The 19,571-nt window shown below is 48.8% G+C and overlaps 1 protein-coding gene across 1 annotated transcript in view; it reads right to left on the bottom strand.

The window, feature by feature from the left end:
* Window positions 1–2,805: 2,805 nt before the first annotated feature.
* CDH3 (cadherin 3) overlaps window positions 2,806–19,571 on the bottom strand; it is a 45,292-nt gene continuing 28,526 nt past the window's right edge. The window contains exons 7-16 of the mRNA XM_055551719.1: window positions 18,376–18,551; window positions 17,643–17,771; window positions 16,565–16,750; window positions 14,681–14,922; window positions 14,141–14,286; window positions 13,136–13,360; window positions 9,742–9,948; window positions 6,781–6,911; window positions 6,269–6,415; window positions 2,806–3,645 (exon numbers count right to left, since the gene is read on the bottom strand). Coding sequence (XP_055407694.1) covers window positions 3,436–3,645; window positions 6,269–6,415; window positions 6,781–6,911; window positions 9,742–9,948; window positions 13,136–13,360; window positions 14,141–14,286; window positions 14,681–14,922; window positions 16,565–16,750; window positions 17,643–17,771; window positions 18,376–18,551 — 1,799 coding nt within the window. The 3' untranslated portion in view covers window positions 2,806–3,435. The remainder of the gene's footprint in view (window positions 3,646–6,268; window positions 6,416–6,780; window positions 6,912–9,741; window positions 9,949–13,135; window positions 13,361–14,140; window positions 14,287–14,680; window positions 14,923–16,564; window positions 16,751–17,642; window positions 17,772–18,375; window positions 18,552–19,571) is intronic.

Genomic DNA, 19,571 nt, shown 5'->3' with positions numbered 1-19,571 from the left:
ATTTAACAGAATGAGCCTGAGGGTCCTTTCAGCACCAACCCATCAGCTTGGACCTTCACTCAGAATCAGGCAGCCTTGATCCTGCCATGGATCAAGGACCATGGGCCCCCCTCACTTCTCTGCAGGTGTTGGAGGACTGGCGTTGAGGCGTCTGCAGAGATGGATGTTCCAGGGAATTTATTTTAACACTGTTATGGGCAAAAAACTAGAATCACTCGTGCCCATGTGTGGCAGTGAGACTCAGTCAGTTCAGTTCAGTCGCACAGTTGTATCTGACTCTTCGCAACCCCATGGACTGCAGCACGCCAGACCTCTCTGTCCATAAATCCATGCTAACATGAGACTTCCCTAGTGGTATCCAGTGGTTACGACTCTGTGCTTCCACTGCAGGAGGCCCAGGTTCAACCCCTGGCTGGGGAACTAAGATCTCACATGCTGCATGGCATGGCTAAACAAAAAAACAAAAAACCCCATGCTAACTCATCCATGATGAGTTAGATGGGTTGGAGACAATAAGGCAATGTATCATTGCACATCCAGTTAGAAAAGATACAATGCAAAATATGCATGTAGTGGATTGGATTGTGTAGTGGATTGGAGGGTGGGGGAAGTCAAGGATGGAAGGATGCATGCTCTACTGTTGCACATCAAAATGTGAAGGATTAACGTTCAGTGTGTGCAAAGGGCAACATTCAAGTAGTCCCCACTGGTATGGCTGGCCACACTGGTTATCTACAGCTAGCATTCACTGAGTGGTTGGCCCTGGTGAGTCACTAGCTGCAAATATTCTGACTTATTACAGGTCCTAAAGACCAGAGTCCATTTTGCAGAAGAGACACAGGTCCCAAGTGAGAGGGTGACATAACATCCATCCCCATCACAGAGCCCAGGATCCTTCTTTCCAGATCACTCAGAGGCTGCAGGGCAGTTCCATTGCCAAGGGAATCCAGATCTACTGCAGAGAGCAGGCTTGGCTAGGAAAGGTTGATTTTGCTCTTTCACTCCCCATCCAAAAAATCTCAGAGGAGGAAGGCCAGCCTGGACAGTGGCTGCTTGGTTTTATTATTAGACTCAGCAAAGATACAGGGTTTCAGGCTTTATTCAGGCTTCTCAGAGAGGAGTTTAAGATAATGGGCAGCAGGTGTTTGCTAGTTGAGACACTTAATCCTTCCCACACAACCTTATCAGCAAGAGCTGCAGGGCCCTGGTAGGGGGAACGCTGAGGTTGAGGGAGCCAGAGGCTGCAGCTCCAGGGAGAGACAGGAGGCAGCCAGGAGCGTGGGCTGAGGCACTGTGGACCTAGGATGGGTGAGACACTTTCTTATCAGACTTTGTTCCCTTTAAACTTCCCCATCCAGAGTCTGAGGCTTCAGGACACCCACAGCTTCACCCTTCAGGGTCAATTCAGTCACTCAGTCGTGTCTGACTCTGTGACCCCATGGACTGCAGCACGCCAGGCTCCCCTGTCCTTCACCAACTCCTGGACCTTGCTCAAACTCATGTCCATCGAATCAGTGATGCCATCCAACCATCTCACCCTCTGTCATCCCCTTCTCCTCCTGCCTTCAATCTTTAAGACTCTTCAGAGTCTCAATCTTAAATTTCGTGGGCATCAGAATCACCTGGAAGTCTTGTCAGATGAGACTGCAGGGTCCCGCTTGCTTGCAGTTGCTGGTTCGGCAGTGGTGTTGAGGCTGCTGGTCGAGGGACGGCCCCCTGGAGTACCATTTCTTTACAGAATCAGTCATTCTCTCGCAGGAAGGAGACATCTATTTCCACTTCAGTGATCTTCGCGGCTGCACTTCAGATTCTTTTCTTCTAGTTCATTGTAAAGATAAATTTAAAACTTTGCTTTAACAAGGGCACACGTGGAATTCCTGCTGCCTCTTCATCCTTATTCCTGCCATCTGTGCCCTGTTGTTGCCAGAAATGTTCTAATTTCATTGACATCCTGGGTGAGTTCTCTAATTTTCTGGCTTGATTCTGGTGACAAACAGGTGTCATTTAACAAAAAAATAAAATGAGGCCATTCTTAAAATGAGGAAGAGTCCCTCAGCGGGTGATTGTGAGGATTTGTTGAAAGGAAATAATTGGAAGTTAAGTGCTGTCTGGATCTAAAAAGTATTGACTAAACGGTGGCTGTTATCAATGAACACGCATAGCACCTGCTATGTGCTGGATATGAACTCACTTCATCTCCATGGAAACTCCCAATTTTACAAATGAAAAACCTGAGGCAGGTAGAGGTTAAGCAACTTGCTAGGAAGTAGCAGAGCTGGACCCCACCCTCCTCCACCCCTGCCACCCTGCAAACATCCTGCCTTTCGACATAGAGCCCACAGCACAAAGAGGAAATCTCCCCATACTGCTGGTCCAGAAAAGAGGAAATCTCCGCATACTGCTGGTCCAGAAAAGAGGAAATCTCCCCATACTGCTGGTCCAGAAAAGAGGAAATCTCCGCATACTGCTGGTCCAGAAAAGAGGAAACCTCCCAGCACTGCGGTTGTGGTGCAGCTGGGTCAGGAGTAAGGAAGTTACTAGTTCTCACACAGGGACAGCAGCTCTCATCCGTAGGTCGGCGAGCTGACGTCTGCCTCCTCCCAGGTCTGTAAACAAATCCTGAGCTTCCACTATCAGGAGGAAGCTGGGGTGAAGCCCACAGGGATAAAAGCACAACTCCACACAACTCTGCAAGTTCTAGAAAACCACTGAATTGTACACTTTACATGAGTGAATATGATATGTGAATTATATGTCAACAAAACTATTAAAAAAAAAAACCCAAAACTTCACTCCCCTGCCACCTCTGGGAAAAAGTTCCTTTAATAAAAAAGTTCTAGTACATTTACAGGATTGTCATCACTCTTCATCTACAGCACTCGATAGGGAAAATAAAAAATAAAGGACCACCTAGACACGCTCAGTATAAAAATGCAGTTATCCAATCAAACAGGAGGCCTGGGGGCCAAGAGACCACAGAGAAATGCGTGAGGGCACGCCTGGGCTTCTGGAGCGCTCCAGGGGGTGGTTGAGGACCTGCCTCTCACTTTTTGAAAACAGCATTAAAAAAAAACAACGTAGATTGTTTTAAGAGGCCTCTTACTAAGGAGAAGGGTCCATTCCAGAGCGAAAGCCATCATGGGAGAGTCAGAGTCAGTCAAGACCCAGGACCCAGCGCTGAGCATTTTATGGTAGCGAGGAGACTCCCAGAAATTGTGCAGCCCTGGCCTAGGCTAAGAGGTGCTCACTGTTGAAATCAAACTGCCCACGTTCCTCCGTTCTGAAAGGCATAGAGACCTGCCCCTTTGAGGTCAGCTTCGAGGCCTCTTCCCTCCAAGTTGCTAAGGCCAATTCTCAACAAGCTGCAAAGTCCTTGGCCAACGTGGGGATAGTGACCCCTTGGAGATGCTGCTGCAGCCCGGCGTTTAGGGAGTCCTAGTCGTCCTGGCCCCCGCCATACATGTCCGCCAGCTTCTTGAAGCGGCTGCCCCACTCATTCAGATAGTTGTAGTCTTGGTCCTGGTCAGAGGTTGAGGAGGTGAGCGAGCTCAGAGAGGCGGCATCGGAGCCACTGCCCTCATAGTCGAACACCAACAGGGAGTCGTAGGGCGGGGCCGTGGGGTCTGTGTTGGCCGCCTTCAGGTTCTGGGGGATGGAGAGCAGGGTGTTAGGCACTGCGGGACCAGACACTGGGCAGCTGAGAGAGCTCAGGAAAGTGAACTCATCTGGCTGAGCCTGCGTTTCCTCATCTGTGAAGCCCTGTCTCCCCTCCCTTAAGGTTTTGAAGGTTGAACACGAAATGCACATAAATCCTTAGCACAGGGCCCAGCTGAGAGCAAGTGCTCAGCACCACAGGCCAGAGGATCAGGGTGGGGACTCTGAAGTCAGACTTCACACACGAGTATGTAGACCTGGGCAAGCCTCTTAAAGTCTCCATGCCTTTGTTTCCCTCATCTCAAAAATGCATGCTAAGTCGCTTCAGTTGTGTCTGATTCTTTGCAACCCCATGGACTATAGGCTGCCAGGCTCCTCTGTCTATGGGATTCTCCAGGCAAGAATACTGGAGTGGAGTGCCATATGCCCTCCTCCAGGGGATCTTCCCGACTCAGGGATCGAACTCACGTCTCTTTATGTCTCCTGCAGTGCCACCTTGGAAGCCCCCCATCTCAAAAATGGGGAGACTTCATATAGTTTCAGAGGAAGAAATGAATGTATATAAATATAAAAGTGCATATTAGAGTTACAGGGGACCATAACAGAATTCCTCCTTTGCAGAGCTGACATGGCGAGGCATTAAACGAGACAGTTATTTGCAAACTATCCAACACAAATATTCTGAAAACTGTCTTCACTCAACCAGAGAGAAGATCTCCTGGCCTTTGGCTCCAAGGCAAAGATGCCCTGAGCAACATTCCCCAGACGCCTTTGTTTCTGTACAGGATTCTCAAATGTGCTTAAGGCTAAAGAATGGAGTCTCACTAGTTCGAGAAAGCAAGAAAGGTAAGCAGAGTTCAGGCCAAAGTAAGGTATCCTGACCACCCACTGAGCCCTGTGCCTACTGCTGCTTTCTCCAACCTCCCAGATCCATCTGTTCTTCCCTCCTTCCTCTTTTGCTCTCTCCTCCTTCCCTCCCTCTTATTAAAAACCTCCTTTTACTGACTACTTTCATGGTACCAGCCTATGCTAGCCTCACATCATTATCTCCTATGTATATTTTATTTCTTTTATCTTTATTTCTTGTATCTTTTATTTCTTGGGGAACTAAAGAAACATCAGAGCTTATGAATTCCCTGGTGATCCAGTGGCTAGGACTCTGCTATTCCACTTCAGGGTGCACAGGTTCCATTCCTGGTTGGGGAACTAAGATCCTGCATGCTGTGGAGCATGGCCAAAAAAAAAAAAATCAGAGCCTAAAAAAAAAAAAAAAAAAAAATCTGGGTCCAAGGCACTGATATTTTAAAAAATTCCTTAGATAAATCAAGTATGTGCCCAGAATTGAGAATATGGGGGACACTTAGCAGCAAGAGCTGTCATTACCTAATTACAGGATAGGTGCCAGGCCAGTGGTTCCCAAACTTAAATTACCTGGGAATCTTTTTTTTAATTAATTTATTTTTTAATTGAAGGATAATTGCTTTACAGAATTTTGTTGTTTTCTGTCAAAGCTCAACATGAATCAGCCATAGGTATACATATATCCCCTCCCTCCCCTCTCCCTCCCCATCCCATCCCACCCCTCTAGGTTGATACAGAGCCCCTGTTTGAGTTTCCGGAGAGAGTAACATGGAAACTTACATTACCACATGTAAAACAGCCAAGGGGAATTACCTGGGAATCTTTAAAAAAAATATTCTGAAGTCTAGCCCATATGCAGATCAATTAAATCACAGTCCAGGGGATGGGGTGGGTGGGGTTGGGGGGTGGTCAGAGGCTTCAGTGTTTGAAGTTCCCCAGGAGATTCCCTGAGCCAGCACTGCTCGGTCCTTACTCATCCAGTCCTTAAACCAACCTATCCCAGAGGCCCCCAACTTTGCTCCACACTGGAATCACCTGAGATCTTTACAAATTCAAACCCAAGGAGTTCAGCTCCCGAGTTTTCTCCTAACAACCACTATATGTGTTGAATAAAGAAATAATTCCTAATCAAAAATCCTGTCAAACCAGAGATAACCTGGAAAAGTCAAGAGCCTTGACTCCGAATTCATCTAGACTGCAACAGAGCCTGCTCTTCCTCATTGGTTTTTATTGATCAAATTGTTCATCTGTGCCAGACCCAGTCCTCTCTTACTTTTGTTCAATGATAAATGAAAGTGAAAGTGTTAGTCACTCAGTCATGTCTGACTCTTTGTGACTCCATGGACTGTAGCCCGCTAGGTTCCTCTGTTCATGGAACCCTCCAGGCAAGAATACTGGAGTGGGTTGCCATTTCCTCCACCAGAGGATCTTCCCACTCCAAGAATCGAACTCAGGTCTCTAGCAATGCAGGCAGATTCTTTACCATGTGAGTCACCAGGGAAGATGATAAACATCAACAAATTAAAAGAAAGAATTCCTGACCTATTCTTTAACCACTTCGAAACTTTGGGTTTAATGGAGGAGGAAACAGGAGGCCCAGAAGTTGCTATATATGCCAGAGGTCACACAGCTAGCTTGTTGGTGACAGACCCAGGATTTGAACCCACAGCCAAGACTCCAAGCCTGTGCTCTTTCTCTCAACCTGCTGGTGCTTGAACGAAGGACTGCCCTAGGCTGGGACCCCATGCCTCACCTCAATGATGAAGTTGCCGATTTCATCTGGGTTGGCTGGCCGAGGACGGTACATGGGTGTGGGGATGAAGGATGGTGCCACATCGTTGCGGAGAACCACCTCAGGCCGGGCCTCCAAACCCCGGTGGAGCTGGGTGATGTCATAGTCCTTCAGGAAAGTGAAGGAGGACATGAGATGGAGAAGAACCCTCCCACTCCCCTCATTTACATCTCATCCCACTTCTGTGCCACTTGGATGTTTTGGTTCAAGAGTAGGTCTTAGAAGACAATGTCAGAGATCTCTGAAAGCCCTAGATTCCATACCCCCTCCTCTCAGATTAAGCACAGGCTCAAGGTTGGGCTGGCTGGGGCCAGAGACTGGAGCAGTGGACGAGGCACCCTCTCAGAAGACTGACGCTTCAGGCCAGGGTCTGGGCGACACAGCTAACATGGTCAGTTGGTTGACCCAACTATCCCTGCCAGTGGCCATGGGGGCACCGCCTCCCGACCCCAGGAGGGCCCCCCATGCCCTACCTGGTCCTCCTCGCCACCCCCCTCTTCGCCGTAGTAGAAGACGTTGTCACGGGTGTCATCTTCTGGGAGGAGAAGGGGCTCCTTGATCTTCCGTTTCTTTCTCACCAAGAACAGGAGCACCAGCAGCAGGACTGCAAGAGTTGGGGAGTGTGAATATTCACCCCCAAGCTCTTGAAGTCCCATGTAATTTTTGATCCCTCCACTCAGTAGCCAGAGCTTTACACACTTCAGTGGCCCCTGTGCACCTAGGAAAACCCTCACCTCCTCATCAAGGCTACAGGACTGGCCCCGACCTGTCTCCAACACTCCCTCTCTGCCCAGGTCTAGAAACATTGGCCTCCTCAGGGCTCCTCGAATATACCCAGCAGTCTCCCACTTCAGAACCTTCATCCTGGCTCTTTTCTCACCTGGAACACTCTCCATGCATACACATGGCTCTCACCTTCCTGCTCTCAGCCTAAAACCACTTCCTCCTACTGGTATTCTGACTTCATTCCCCCACCTGTAATTCTCTATCATTTTACTGTTAGTCTTCCCATATTGATGTACTGGTCCTTATGGAAATCCTCCTTTGTGGGATGGGGATCTCCCAGTAGATGTTTGTTTGTTTGTTTGTTTTTGGCTGTACCCTATGGCTTATGGCGGCAGTCCCCATCCTTTTTGGCACCAGTTTTACCGCTACTTTCTTCTTTGTGGAAGACAAATCTTCCACAGATGGAGGTGGGGGATGGTTTCAGGATGCTTCAAGTGCATTACATTTATTGTGCACTTTATTTCTATTATTATGATCAGCTGCACCTCATCAGATCATCAGGCATTTGATCCTGGAGTTTGGGGGCCCCTGGCTTCCTGGATCTTAGTTCCTTGACCAGGGATTGAACCTGGGCCCACGGCAGTAAATGCACCCAGTCTTGACCACTGGACTGCCAGAGAATTTCCAGATGTTACTTTTCAATATGACTTTTTTAGTCACGAGGTGTCCCATAATAGCCAGAGACTTTAAGTTCAAAACAAGACAATGCAACTTTGATGTGGTACAGTAATCTGAATTTAGGTGCAAACACTATTTTGGAATTTTAAGATAGAGACTGGGTTTCAGTGATATGATCTAAAAGGCTGGAGGTCTATTTGGACACAATGGGGACTGGCTTATTAGTGCCCAGCTGCTGCCCCTAACTGTTGTGACTACCCCCAGTTAATTCCACATGAGGAGGGCAGTTCTGGCCCTCTCTGTGGCTGTTTAATGGGGGAGGATACAGCCACTGCTCAGCTTTATCCCCCTTTTTCGCCTGCTGAGGGAACCATTGTCCTCTCTAGCCAGACAAAACTGATGGAGCCATCTTTGGGAGTCCCTGGCTTCTCAGGATGCACACCCTGTGTGGGTTAGACTATGGCCTTTCCCTCCCCTTTCCTCCCCATTGGCTTAGGGAAAGGCAGGAGGCAACCTGGACTGCCTACCTGCACCCAAAGCCTGTGTTCAGCTGCCTTCTGTTACCTCCATTTGGACTTTTCCCATGGTCCTTCCCAAACTGGTTAATGGAAACTCCGTGTTTCTACTTGTTCAGGCCTTGAAGTCATAGATGGCTCTTTTTCTCATCTGAATCTTAATTGATTCTACCTTGAAATATGACCAGCTCTCACCACCTCTAATGCCATCCTGGATCTGAGCCACAACTCCCCCCTCACCCCCAAATTATGGTAGTAGCGGCCCTCTACAGTCTGTTCAGGAGGAATCCTACAAAATTCAAGTCAGATCACCTAGCTCCTCTGCTCCAAACCTGATGACTTCCCATTTCACCCAGAGTCCTTGCAGTAACCCACAATGCCCAACGCAATGCTCCGCCACAGCCATCACCTCTCTTCTCACTCTTGCTTTTTCCACAACAGTCATTGCTGTTTCTACACAAAGCACAGAGCCAGCCACCTCAGGACCTTTGTACTGGCTGTTCCCTGGATATCTGCATGATCTGCTTCCTCAACTCATTCAGGTCTTTACTCAAATGCCCCCTTCTCAGTAAGCCTGTTCTTGCCGATCCTACCTAAAATGCCAGATCTCCTCCTCTCACTTTCTTTTTTAATCCATAGCAACACCCATTTCTCTGCTGGCTTATTTGCTATCTGCTCTCTGCACTGGAAAGTAAGCTCCATGAAGGCAGGGGCTGGTCTGTTTGTTTTTTTTTTAATTAATTGGAGGCTAATTACTTTACAATATTGTGGTAGTTTTTGCCATACATTCATATGAATCAGCCATGGGTGTACATGTGTTCCCCATCCTGAACCCCCCTTCTACCTCCCTCCCCATCCCATTCCTCAGGGTCATCCCAGTACACCAGCCCTGAGCACCCTGTCTCATAAATGTTTCACTCTCAGCACCTAACACAGTGCTCACTGCAAGTACGATGATTAAAGCTTGTGCTTATTGCATTCATGCGTGATTGAATGGGTGTTTTTTGTGTAAGGACAATTCAGAGAGTGAAAAAAGTAAATGTGATAGGTTCTACCATGACAGCAAAGAAATTAGTTTCTAACTAAACACTTCTGCTCACTAGACCAGTGTCTCTCAAGCTGAAACATGCATTAGAATCCACTGAAAGGCTTGTAAAAACACAGATTGCCAGGTCTTACCCCTAAGCTTCTGACTTGGTAGGTCAGGTGTGGGCCAGGGAGTTGGCCTAACCAATTCCTGGTGGTGCTGATGCTCTTGGTCTGGAGACTACACCTTCAGAACCACCGCTGCAGCCACCAGACGATGTAACAGCAGGGCCAAGTCTGCTCCCCACTGTATCCCCAAAGCCTGGCACCTCCCAGAGGCCCCATAAACATCTATGGACTAAATGACACTTCCAGAATTAAGAGGACAAGGAACAGGTGGGCAATGTCGGTGGCTCGAGTCTCTACGTTTGGGGTGGACTCAAGTTTCTAATTACCCCAACCTCAGAGGGAGAGGGTGCCAGCACTCACGCAGCAGAGCCAGGGCAGCACCCAGGATGGGGAGGAGGAAACCCCACGTCCAGGGGTCCCGGCAGGTCACCATGTTGCCGTGGCAGTCACACACGGTGGCTCTGATCACTGTCAGCTGCTCCTTGTTGCCGTGGTCAAACAGGGAAAGGTGCACATCGTATTCGCCTTGCTTTAGGAACTTCTTCAGGGACAAGGCTACTGCGTCTCCTGGAGCAGACAGATAATTATTCACCTCGGGAGGCCACGAATGGTGGGAGCCAAGCACACCACGATGGAGGTTTGAGGAGGCAGACTGCATCTGGGCCACAGGGAGCAATGTCGTCAAAGCAAACTTATGCTGAGTGTTACAAACGGATACTTGGTCCAAGCAAAATCCTCCACTGAGGGAAGGATTATTTGGATAGAAGAATAAAGTCACCATTCTATTTTAAAAAATCAATAATCACAGTATTTCTAAATGTGACATTTTAAAAAATTCATGGCATGCAGGGCCAATAATTTCTGAGCATCACTAGCTGCCAGATTGTTCTTTGCTTCAAAACAAACAAGCAAAGAAACAAAGTTCTTCCTAAGAGACAGCTAGCACAATCTTTTAATATTTATATTAACTGGCCACCTGTTTTTCTACCTGAAAGTTTACTACCGTTTGTTATGGCAGCATTTTGCTCTTTCAATTGTATATATAATGTTTATACCTCAACTCTATGATAGAATTTCAATATATCTGAAACTTGGATATTTCTGAGTGAGCATCAGTTATTAAGAAATCCAAATGCATATGAGCTGGTGATGTAAGTGATGCCAGGAGCAGATCAGAGCATTAGTGACTGCACACAAGCTCACAGGTGCCGGCAGTGAGGCTGTGCTGGGCACCGTGCTAACTGGCCTTTGAAGGCCTGGGGCAGGCAGCAGGCAGCCACAGAGCCGAAGCCAAGCTTTGGAGCAGCCTGCACGATGGGAGCCACTCTGGGGAGGCTGCTTGGCCATCGTGGAGTGGGGATGAGGGCTATGTTTGTGGGTGAGAAATATAAGGTCAGAGGCCTCTCTGCAGAAAGGCCTTTGGTTTAGACCCAAGTTTCTCAAGGGGGGTGCTATTAGCTTGGGTGGAACTATTCTTCATCACGAGGAACTTTCCTGAGCACTCAAGTCCTCACCACTAAATGCTAACAGTGCCCCCCCCCCCCACCCCACGCATCATTGGGACATTCAAAAACAACCCCGCGTTTCCAGCCCACCTGCCCTCAGGCTTGCTGGCCTATTTCAGCACTGACCTCAAGCCACTTTCAGTTCACAGGCTCTGCACACTCACTGGGCCCCTCTTAGCTGAAAGGCCAGAGGGAGAATTCACCCTGTTCCCACTCAGCAGTGGCAGACAGAGAGAGTTCTGCACGCTGGACGTCTGGTCCACCGAGTGGAGAGGCCAATGTGGGGCATTTCACCAGAACATCTCTCCTGCCTTCCTCTTCCCAGGCTGGAGAGCTGACTTCTCAGCTGATGATGGTGCTGGTGGTGGCAGTGGGGACTCAACTGACACTTATTACGTGCCAAGCCCGACTCTGATCTTCACCTCAACTTTCAGAGAAAGGTTCTGTTACCCCTCATTTTACAAATACAGACACTGAAGCTTAGGGAGGTCAAGTAACGAGCCCAGTTCACACGGGTGTAGAGTTGGGATTAACTCCTCTCACAATAGAACACAGACAGATAAAACGACTAAGTCAAAACCAAGAACCAATGGTAGTGTCAGGCGTTGGTACCACTGGACTTTGAGGTAACGCTCACTCTTGGCAGAGCCAGATTGTGCCTGTTGGTGAAGACGGCCACTGGCATCGACTGAGCACTGATGCACCAGAAGAGGTAGGTGCCTATCGTGTACTCAGTCTTCACAGTGACTGTACAGAGGTACAATTACTGGCACCATCCTCCAGGTGGGGAAAACTGCTCAACAGTAAGGTTCAGTAACTTGCCCACAAGCTGGTAAATGGAGGGGCTGGATCTTGAACCAAGGTGTTCTGACTTCAGAGGCTATGCTCTGTAAACCAGTCAGGGAGGGGAAAACGGCTTCCAGGCCACAGGGAGGTAATAGGAGACCAACTTGGGCTTCCTTGAGGAAAGGTGCTGGGTATATACCCCCAAATCAGAGGAATCATAAAAATGGGACAATGTGTGTGTCTGAGGCAGGTCTCCTCAGTCCTTTCTGGACAGGCTCAGTAGCAACAGTAGACACCAGGCATTTGGTTACTTCAGGGAAGAACCTGAATGTACTGGTTGCCCATTCCCCTCTTGGGGGACCCTAGCACCAAGAGGAAGAGGGAGGCATTTTAAACCAGGGTGAGCTTCTCCAGGGGCCTTACTGGCACTTGGGCATGGATGCACTGTTCTTACGCACCTGAGTCCTTGCCCATTTGATGCCAGTAAGTCCCCTCTTCAGTCCTGTGACAACTGAAAAACCACTGAAGGCTGTGGAGCGTTATGGGGTGGGAAAGAGAAAGGACAGGGAGGTGGTTGGGAGCAGGGGGATGAGGGCCAGGGACCTTGTCTTCTACTTCTTTTCCACTGCTTACCCACACTGTGCCTTTGGACATGCCATTTAACCTTTCTGAGCCTGATTCTCGTCTGTAAATAGGGATAAAAATACTGATCACAGAGGATGGTAGAAATTTAAAATAAGTATAAAAAGCATCTTGCAAATTGCCAGGGGTGGATAAATGGTAGGCAGCAGAGGATCCTGGTAGAGCAGACTGCCTGCATCCCAATCATGGGGCCATTATTTTCTATCCATAATGCCCCTGACAGGATATTTAAGCTTCCGTAAGCCTTGGTTTCCCTATCTGTCAAAGGGGTGCACATACATGTATATGTATGATTAACAGTACCTGCTTTACAGGGTTGTTGTGAGGATTCAGTAGCTGAATCTGTGTGAAGTGTCTGAAGTGCACATAGCACATAGCAAGCATGCTCAGGCATGTTAGTTGTTATTACTGTGCTGGGTTCCCGACTCTCTCATTATGTCATAGTGAGAGAGGCATGTCCCATCTCTCTCTGGGCCTCAGTGCTTCCAACTGTATAGGAAAGTGGTTGGGCTAGAATGGTCTTTAAGGATTCCTGTGGATTCCCAAAGGTTTAGACTAAGTTAATAAGCAGCATTTGACTGACATCGTCTTTGTTTGTTATTGGCTGTGCGGCTTGCAGGATCTTGTTCCTTGACCAGGCATCAAACCTGTGCTCCCTGCAGTGGAAGCCAGGTGTCCCAACCACTGGACTGCCAGGGAATTCCCCTGACTGACATTCTTGAGGAGACCGGTAACTCGGCGACCCACAAGATGGAGCAGGAAGGTAGATGCTGGATCTTGGTAGGGGAGAGAGGACCCATTTGCCACCACCACTCAGTTACCTTTCTCGTTGACTTCTGCTGTCCAATAGACGTCCGAGTCGTGTGTGAGTTGGGCCTGGAAAGGGGCAGTGTGGGGGGACAAGTCCTTGTCTGTGATGTTTAGCACCTGGGGCACAGGGCTTTGGTTGCAGATGGTGATCTGACGGGGCTCGGGGACCGGACCGTGGTCATTGATGTCCATCAGTGTTAGCAGGAGGGTCCCTGTGCCAGTGGTGGGAGGGCTCCCTGTTCAAATCACACATATGATCCCTTTTCAGCATCTGTCTTTGGCTGGGTTGATGAATCCATATTAAGCTCCCCTAGGACTTATCCAATAAACCTCAGAAGGGTCCTGTATACTGTCCAACTGTAACCTTTCAAGAGTTTCCCTGCCCTTGCTTCATTATAAATCAAATCAGTGATGGCAAATGCGTGGCAAACATGCCATCATTCTCATTTTGTGTCCACAGCAGACATTACTAACTGATCACAGCACAGAGACTTCATCCAGACAGCCACTACCAATCTATCACCAAGAGAAAAAGGTTGGCCACCTCAGGGCTGATGTGTTTGCTGACCAGCTTCAGGGAAGTTTCACTTCCCAGCCCTGCAATAACCTCTCGCCTGCCTCCAGGTCTTGGTTCAGTATGTGCCAAATAGAGCTGTCATTACATCAATATCCCCAACCATGTCGTGGCATGATGTCACTCATCAATCGTAACACTTGTAAGGCAGCCCCTTTCAATCAATCACAAGGGGAAACCAACAGGCCAATTCAAGGCTCAGTAAAGCACAAACAGGCTGAAAGGTGTCTTTAGGATACCTCCTAACTCCTGGGTCTTAAGGAAACTGGAACCGGCCAACTCTAGGACTGACCACTCTAAGTCTCCTCCGAGAGACCACTTTGACCTCCCAGATAGGATTGCTGACACTCCCTTCCCCACATCACACTCAGCCTGCAGAGGGGATCTGCTGTGTCCTGAGCTCCAAAGGGGCCCACACAGAGGGGCTGGAGGGAGCTCTCACCATCATCTGTGGCCAAGACCATGACTTCGTAGATGTTGTTTCTCACAAACTGCTCATCCTCACGGTCCAAGACCCCTGCGGCAGTGACTTGTCCACTGTCTGGGTCCATCGCTAGCCACCCTGCTGGGTCTCTCAGGATGTGGTAACTGGAGCAGAAAAGTTGCAAAGAATCACACCCAGGATACTTAAGAGTTCTAGTGTCATCATTCAAAGTCTCCTCATGTCAACTAGCAGAGGGTTTCATGGGACTTGGGGCTCATAGACAGGATCACATGGAAAATGCATCTCACCCCCAATTGGGCTCCTGAGCAGAAGGTGGGAGGGGGCCAGCAGGGACATGTGAGAGGGACTGGGGAACACCTGTCCCCTGGACTTAACCTCCTCTGTATGGAGGGTAGGAAGGGAAGACCCTGTGCAGGGGTGGTAGTCAAAATATTTAACAGTCCTTATGGCAATTAGAACAAATACTGATGCATACAATAAACAACCCATCCAACGTACCCGTGTCTTTGGCTGAACTCGAGCTGAACCCCTGCGTACCTGATCTTCTGACTCCCCTTGTCTGGGTCCCGTGCAGTGTAGGTACAAATAGGCTCCCCAGTGGAGATGCCCTCTTGGATTTCGATGACTTTGGAGGGTGGGACAAACACGGGTGGCTCATTCACATCCTCCACAAGGACCACTACGGTGGCTGTGGAGGTCGGGAGTTTCACCACAAAGGGAACCTCATTGATCACTTCGACGTACAGGGTGTGCTGGGTTTTGGCCTCAAAATCCAAGTCCTGGGAGAGAACAGGAAGGAGGATCAGAGTCGTCATTTTGTGAGGAGGCCCCATGCCATGCTGTGATATCTGGAAGAGAGGGCCCATCACGAGGGGCTAGGGCTCCCACCAGCAACAATGCTGCCCCTGCCCTGCCCCATAGAGCCTCCTGGTTTCCTCCTGCATTTCTGGAGTGGATACCCAGTGGGGCCTTCTCAGACCATCACCCCAAAGGCAACTAGACTAGTAAGCCCGAAGCCTAGAACTGGTTCTCAATGGGGTGATGACGCTCCATAGTGGTTGTTGTCGGAACTTGGAGGGGGCATTTCTAGGTGTCCTAATGACAGGGAATGCCACTGGTGGGGGCAGGGACACAAAGAACTATCTCATGTCCCATGGGACTTGCCAATATCCCCCTGGACATTCATGTATTCCTGGGCGTGAAGCTCTGTTTATATTTACAGTCTAGAATGTGTTTTCCATACAAATCAAGTTTTTGGTGTGGTTTTAATTTATACTAAATTTCCTAGGAATGCAACTTCTGAGGGGAGCTCATAATTTGTTCAGGCCTTTCCTCAAGTTGTTTATTTGAGGTTCTGGAAAAAATCAATACCACTTGTGGTATGACTCACTTCAGCGACATACAGTATCTACTACACTTGGCTGATTCCACAAACAGATGCAAGAAACTGACCACTTCATCATGTTTTCTAGTGTAGTTGTGCCCAAAGGTATACACAGGGAAGCAGTTTATTATCAGTAACTTTTCCTGAAAATTCTCCTTTATTTTAATTAGGGCATTTCATTTTTCTAGAAATTACGTAAGTTATTATAGAGAAGTTATAAACAAAATTCATTTTACAATGTGAAAGGGGCATTACAAAACTTTGGTTACAAGGAGGGGACAGCTTTTAAAGTATTGTGGCTCAGATGGTAAAGTGTCTGCCTACAATGCCGGAGACCTGGGTTCGATCCCTGGGTCGGGAAAATCCCCTGGAGAAGGAAATGGCAACCCACTCCAGTACTCTTGCCTGGAAAATTCCATGGACGGAGGAGCCTGATAGACTACAGTCCATAGGGTCGCAAAGAGTCGGACATGACTGAGCGACTTCACTTTCACTTTCTTTCTCAAACTGGGCCATTCTTTATAATAAACCAAGAGGTAAAAGACATCAGGAAAGATTAGTCTGATTTTCTTGAAGCATCAATTTTACTCAAGATTTTTCAAGAGGCAAGGGTATGCCTAGATGTAATTCAAAACAGTTAAAGTAATTTAAAACTTTTAAAGTAAAACATTTTACTATCCAAACACCAAGATGTGAACTATGGATTGAAGGCAAAATTAGCAAGGATTCCAATAAAACAGACCTTCTGTGTAAGACCAATTAGGAGCAGCCACTAGACACACTGGGAAGATGGGCCCCACTGACTGGCCTCAATTGGATCAGTGACTCTGTTTTATGAACTGGGTCTCTGGGGAAGATTTAAACAAAGGAATTCCCCCACATAAGAGGGATGGGAGAGTGTTGCAAGCCATGGGCCTGGTGCATTCCCTGTGAGTGGTTCCAGGTATGCGTCCCAGGAAAGTGGTACCCCTAGTCCTGGAGACTGGAGACCTCCCTGCCCCAGGTGTGGCCCTTGTACAAAGCCCAAACCGACTCACCTTCTGGGTGGTCAGGATACCCTGGTTGCTCTCGGGGTCAGTAGTGATGGTAAAATGGTCCCCGTTGTCACCTCCCACGATGCGGTAGGTGGCACGCCATGCAGGTGAGTTAGGGGCGTCCAGATCAGTCACTGTCAGCCTCTGTACCTCTTGGCTCACTGTGTTCTCAGGCACACGGGCCTCATACTGTCAACATGGAAAATACAACACTGTCAGAGCGGAGAAGCTGACTCCTCTGAGAGGTGGCTCTCCTCTCTTCACCGGCTGTGAGTCCTCCACCCAACTCCAGGGGAGCCCCATGCTGCTCACCCTTTCTGGGACATGCACAGATGCAGAATGCCCCAGGAGTCAACTTCACAGCTTGCTAGGACAGACACACCACAGTGACCCTGGGCCTGCTTTCCCTACATCCCACGGCCTGATGCTCCCAGAATCTCAGCCATCCGGGTGCCCAAGCCCCCAGGGAGAGTAGTCACCTGTATCTAGCTGAGATCAGAAAGGCACAAGGAAGGTGGCAAGAAGGGCTAGGCGTCTGATTGCTCTGGGGCACTGACCAGGGACTTTTTTGGAAATTTAGAACAGATGGCCGTGATGGGGAAATCAGCTATTCAGAACAAATTTTCAACAGGCCTGAACAGTATTTAGCAGCCCAAATTACCTAATGATGGAAGCGGGTGGGTGTCATCTTGACTGGCACTGAGTCCTCTGTCACTTGAAGTGACAAGCATTCACCGGGGGTAGGTGGGCAGGTGTAGGTGTGAGTCAAGTTAGGAATTTCCATATCAACAAATATTTTCATATTGAGCACTTAGGTACCTGGGATTATGCTAAGAACTCTACATAGATTATTTCATTTAAAACTCAGAACAATGCAGCAGGTATTAACACTGTCTCCATTTCACAGACTAGGAAATAGGGCACAGAGAGGTTAGGTGATTCCCCTCAGGTCATACAGCTTACAAGTGCTGGGGCTGGGACTTGAAGCAATGCAGGCTGATTTTGGAAGTTTCATCAGAAAGGAGAAACTTAGCTCCTCATCATCTGACAAGGAAAGAATGAATGGAGGAAAGGGTGTTACCTTCTGGGGATCAAACATGGGAGCATTGTCGTTGGCATCGAGGATCTCCACTATGGCCATAGCCGTGGTGCTGGAGCCGTCCCCATCCATGTCTGTGGCATGGATGGTCAGTGTGTACTCAGGGACTCTCTGGGGAGAAAAGGAGAGCGGGAGTGGAAGCTGCTGAGAGCAGGGCACAGCCTTGAGTGTACGTGGAGGGAGGGGAATGTTTCTCCTTTCCAGTGTTCACCTGATCCCTTGCTCACCCACTGCAGGGAAGACCAGGAGCCAAGGGTGGAGGGAGAGGGGAACTGTGGATCCAAACGGTTCTCCTGGGCCAGTCAGTCGTGGGGTGAAGCCTGGGCACTGCCTCCTAACTCAGGGCAGATCCAGAAGGGGAGCTCTGAGCAGGAGTTTGGCAAAGGTATGAATTAGGGAAACTCTAGTACCTATGGAGCTAACTGCTTTGTGGTACACGTGGGACAAATCTGGGCAATGTGCATGCTAAGTGAGCCATTCCAAGAGGAAATGAGAAAACCTACGGAAAATATCAAATGTCTGTGTTTCACAGCTGCCTCCTCAGCCTTAATGAGATGGCTTGGCAGAGCGCCACCAGTCCAAGGGTGCTGTGGGACATCGATACAGGACCTGGCCGCAGCCCTTCCTGGCCGACTTGGGCTCTGGGGCAAGGGCTTCTGCTCTGAGTGTCAGGGCCTGGCCTGGGCAGGCAGCCCCTTTCTGAAGGGCCACTCACTTCCCGGTCCAGGCCACTGGAGATGACGCTGATGGTGCCCGTGCTCCGGTGGACTGTGAACATGAGGTCATGCGGGTCCTTTGGCTCTTGACTGTGGATGGAGTAAGCAACCACACCGTTGTAGGTGTTAATGGCATCGTCTTCATCCGTGGCTGTCACCTGCATCACGGAAGTGCCTGGGGGGGAAGAAGGGCTGATGAGTGAGCACCCTGCCCTCCCAGTGCCAACTTCAGCCTCACCCACTTCTGGAACCCTGAGAGGTTCCACCCTGCATGTCAGTTTGGACCCACCTTCCCCTCTCATCAGAGACTGTTAGTTGCTGCCCACTTCCCATTCTCCCTACTTCCTTAGAAACATAATCCTCATAATCACTCTAGGTTGGGTACAGGCCCACCAGGAACCAAGGCCATTTCCCACCACAGGTAGCTGTGGCCATGAGACTGAATTGTGACAAATGGGATAAATACCTTCAGGGAAAGCATTTTTCTGAATTAAGGGGCTTACTCTTCCCACCCGTTCCCTCCTTCCAGAAGTAATGGCTGGAGCTCCAGCAGTATTCATGAGGTGATCTTGGGAACGAAGCCAAAACAGCAAAGCAATGAGACAGACGGAGCCTAGGTCTCCCACACTTTAAAGCACCATTTCAACCTGGCCTGACCACATCTAGGCTTCTGGAATACAGGGGGAAGAGGCTCCATCTTGCTGAAGGTAGTTTTTCTTTTAAAAATGTCTACTGCAGCCTCACCAATTCACATTTCTCTGTAATTTTCTACAACTCAAAGGAGGAGGAGTCCTCCCCAGTAGCACCTGTCTGTGAGGTCATTAATGTGTAGCTATTTCTCTAGTCTTTTGCCCCAATTAATTTTCTCTCTTTTCTTTTTTTTTAGCTGCACACATGGCATGCAGGATTTTAGTTCCCCAACCAGGGATTGAACCCACGCCTCCTATATTGAAAGCACAGAGTTTTAACTGCTGGACCATCAGGGAAGTCCCTACTCTAGGATCATTCTTATTCAGGGATTTTGGGATGGAGTGGGGAAATATGGATTTTTAAGAGGATCCCAGGTGATCCGATGTACAGCCTAGGAAATCGCATGTGAAGGGCTCTTCCAGACTTCAAGAGTCTGGCTGACCTCCAGACGGTTCCAGTTGATCCAAGGCCAGATCTGGGCCCAGGAGACCTCTATAGCTCCTCA

Source organism: Bubalus kerabau, chromosome 17 (assembly GCF_029407905.1).
Source record: "Bubalus kerabau isolate K-KA32 ecotype Philippines breed swamp buffalo chromosome 17, PCC_UOA_SB_1v2, whole genome shotgun sequence".
In the NCBI taxonomy this organism is placed as follows: Eukaryota; Metazoa; Chordata; class Mammalia; order Artiodactyla; family Bovidae; genus Bubalus; species Bubalus kerabau.
Note: the sequence above shows the minus strand (reverse complement) of the source record. Positions and strands in the feature narration are given on the sequence as shown.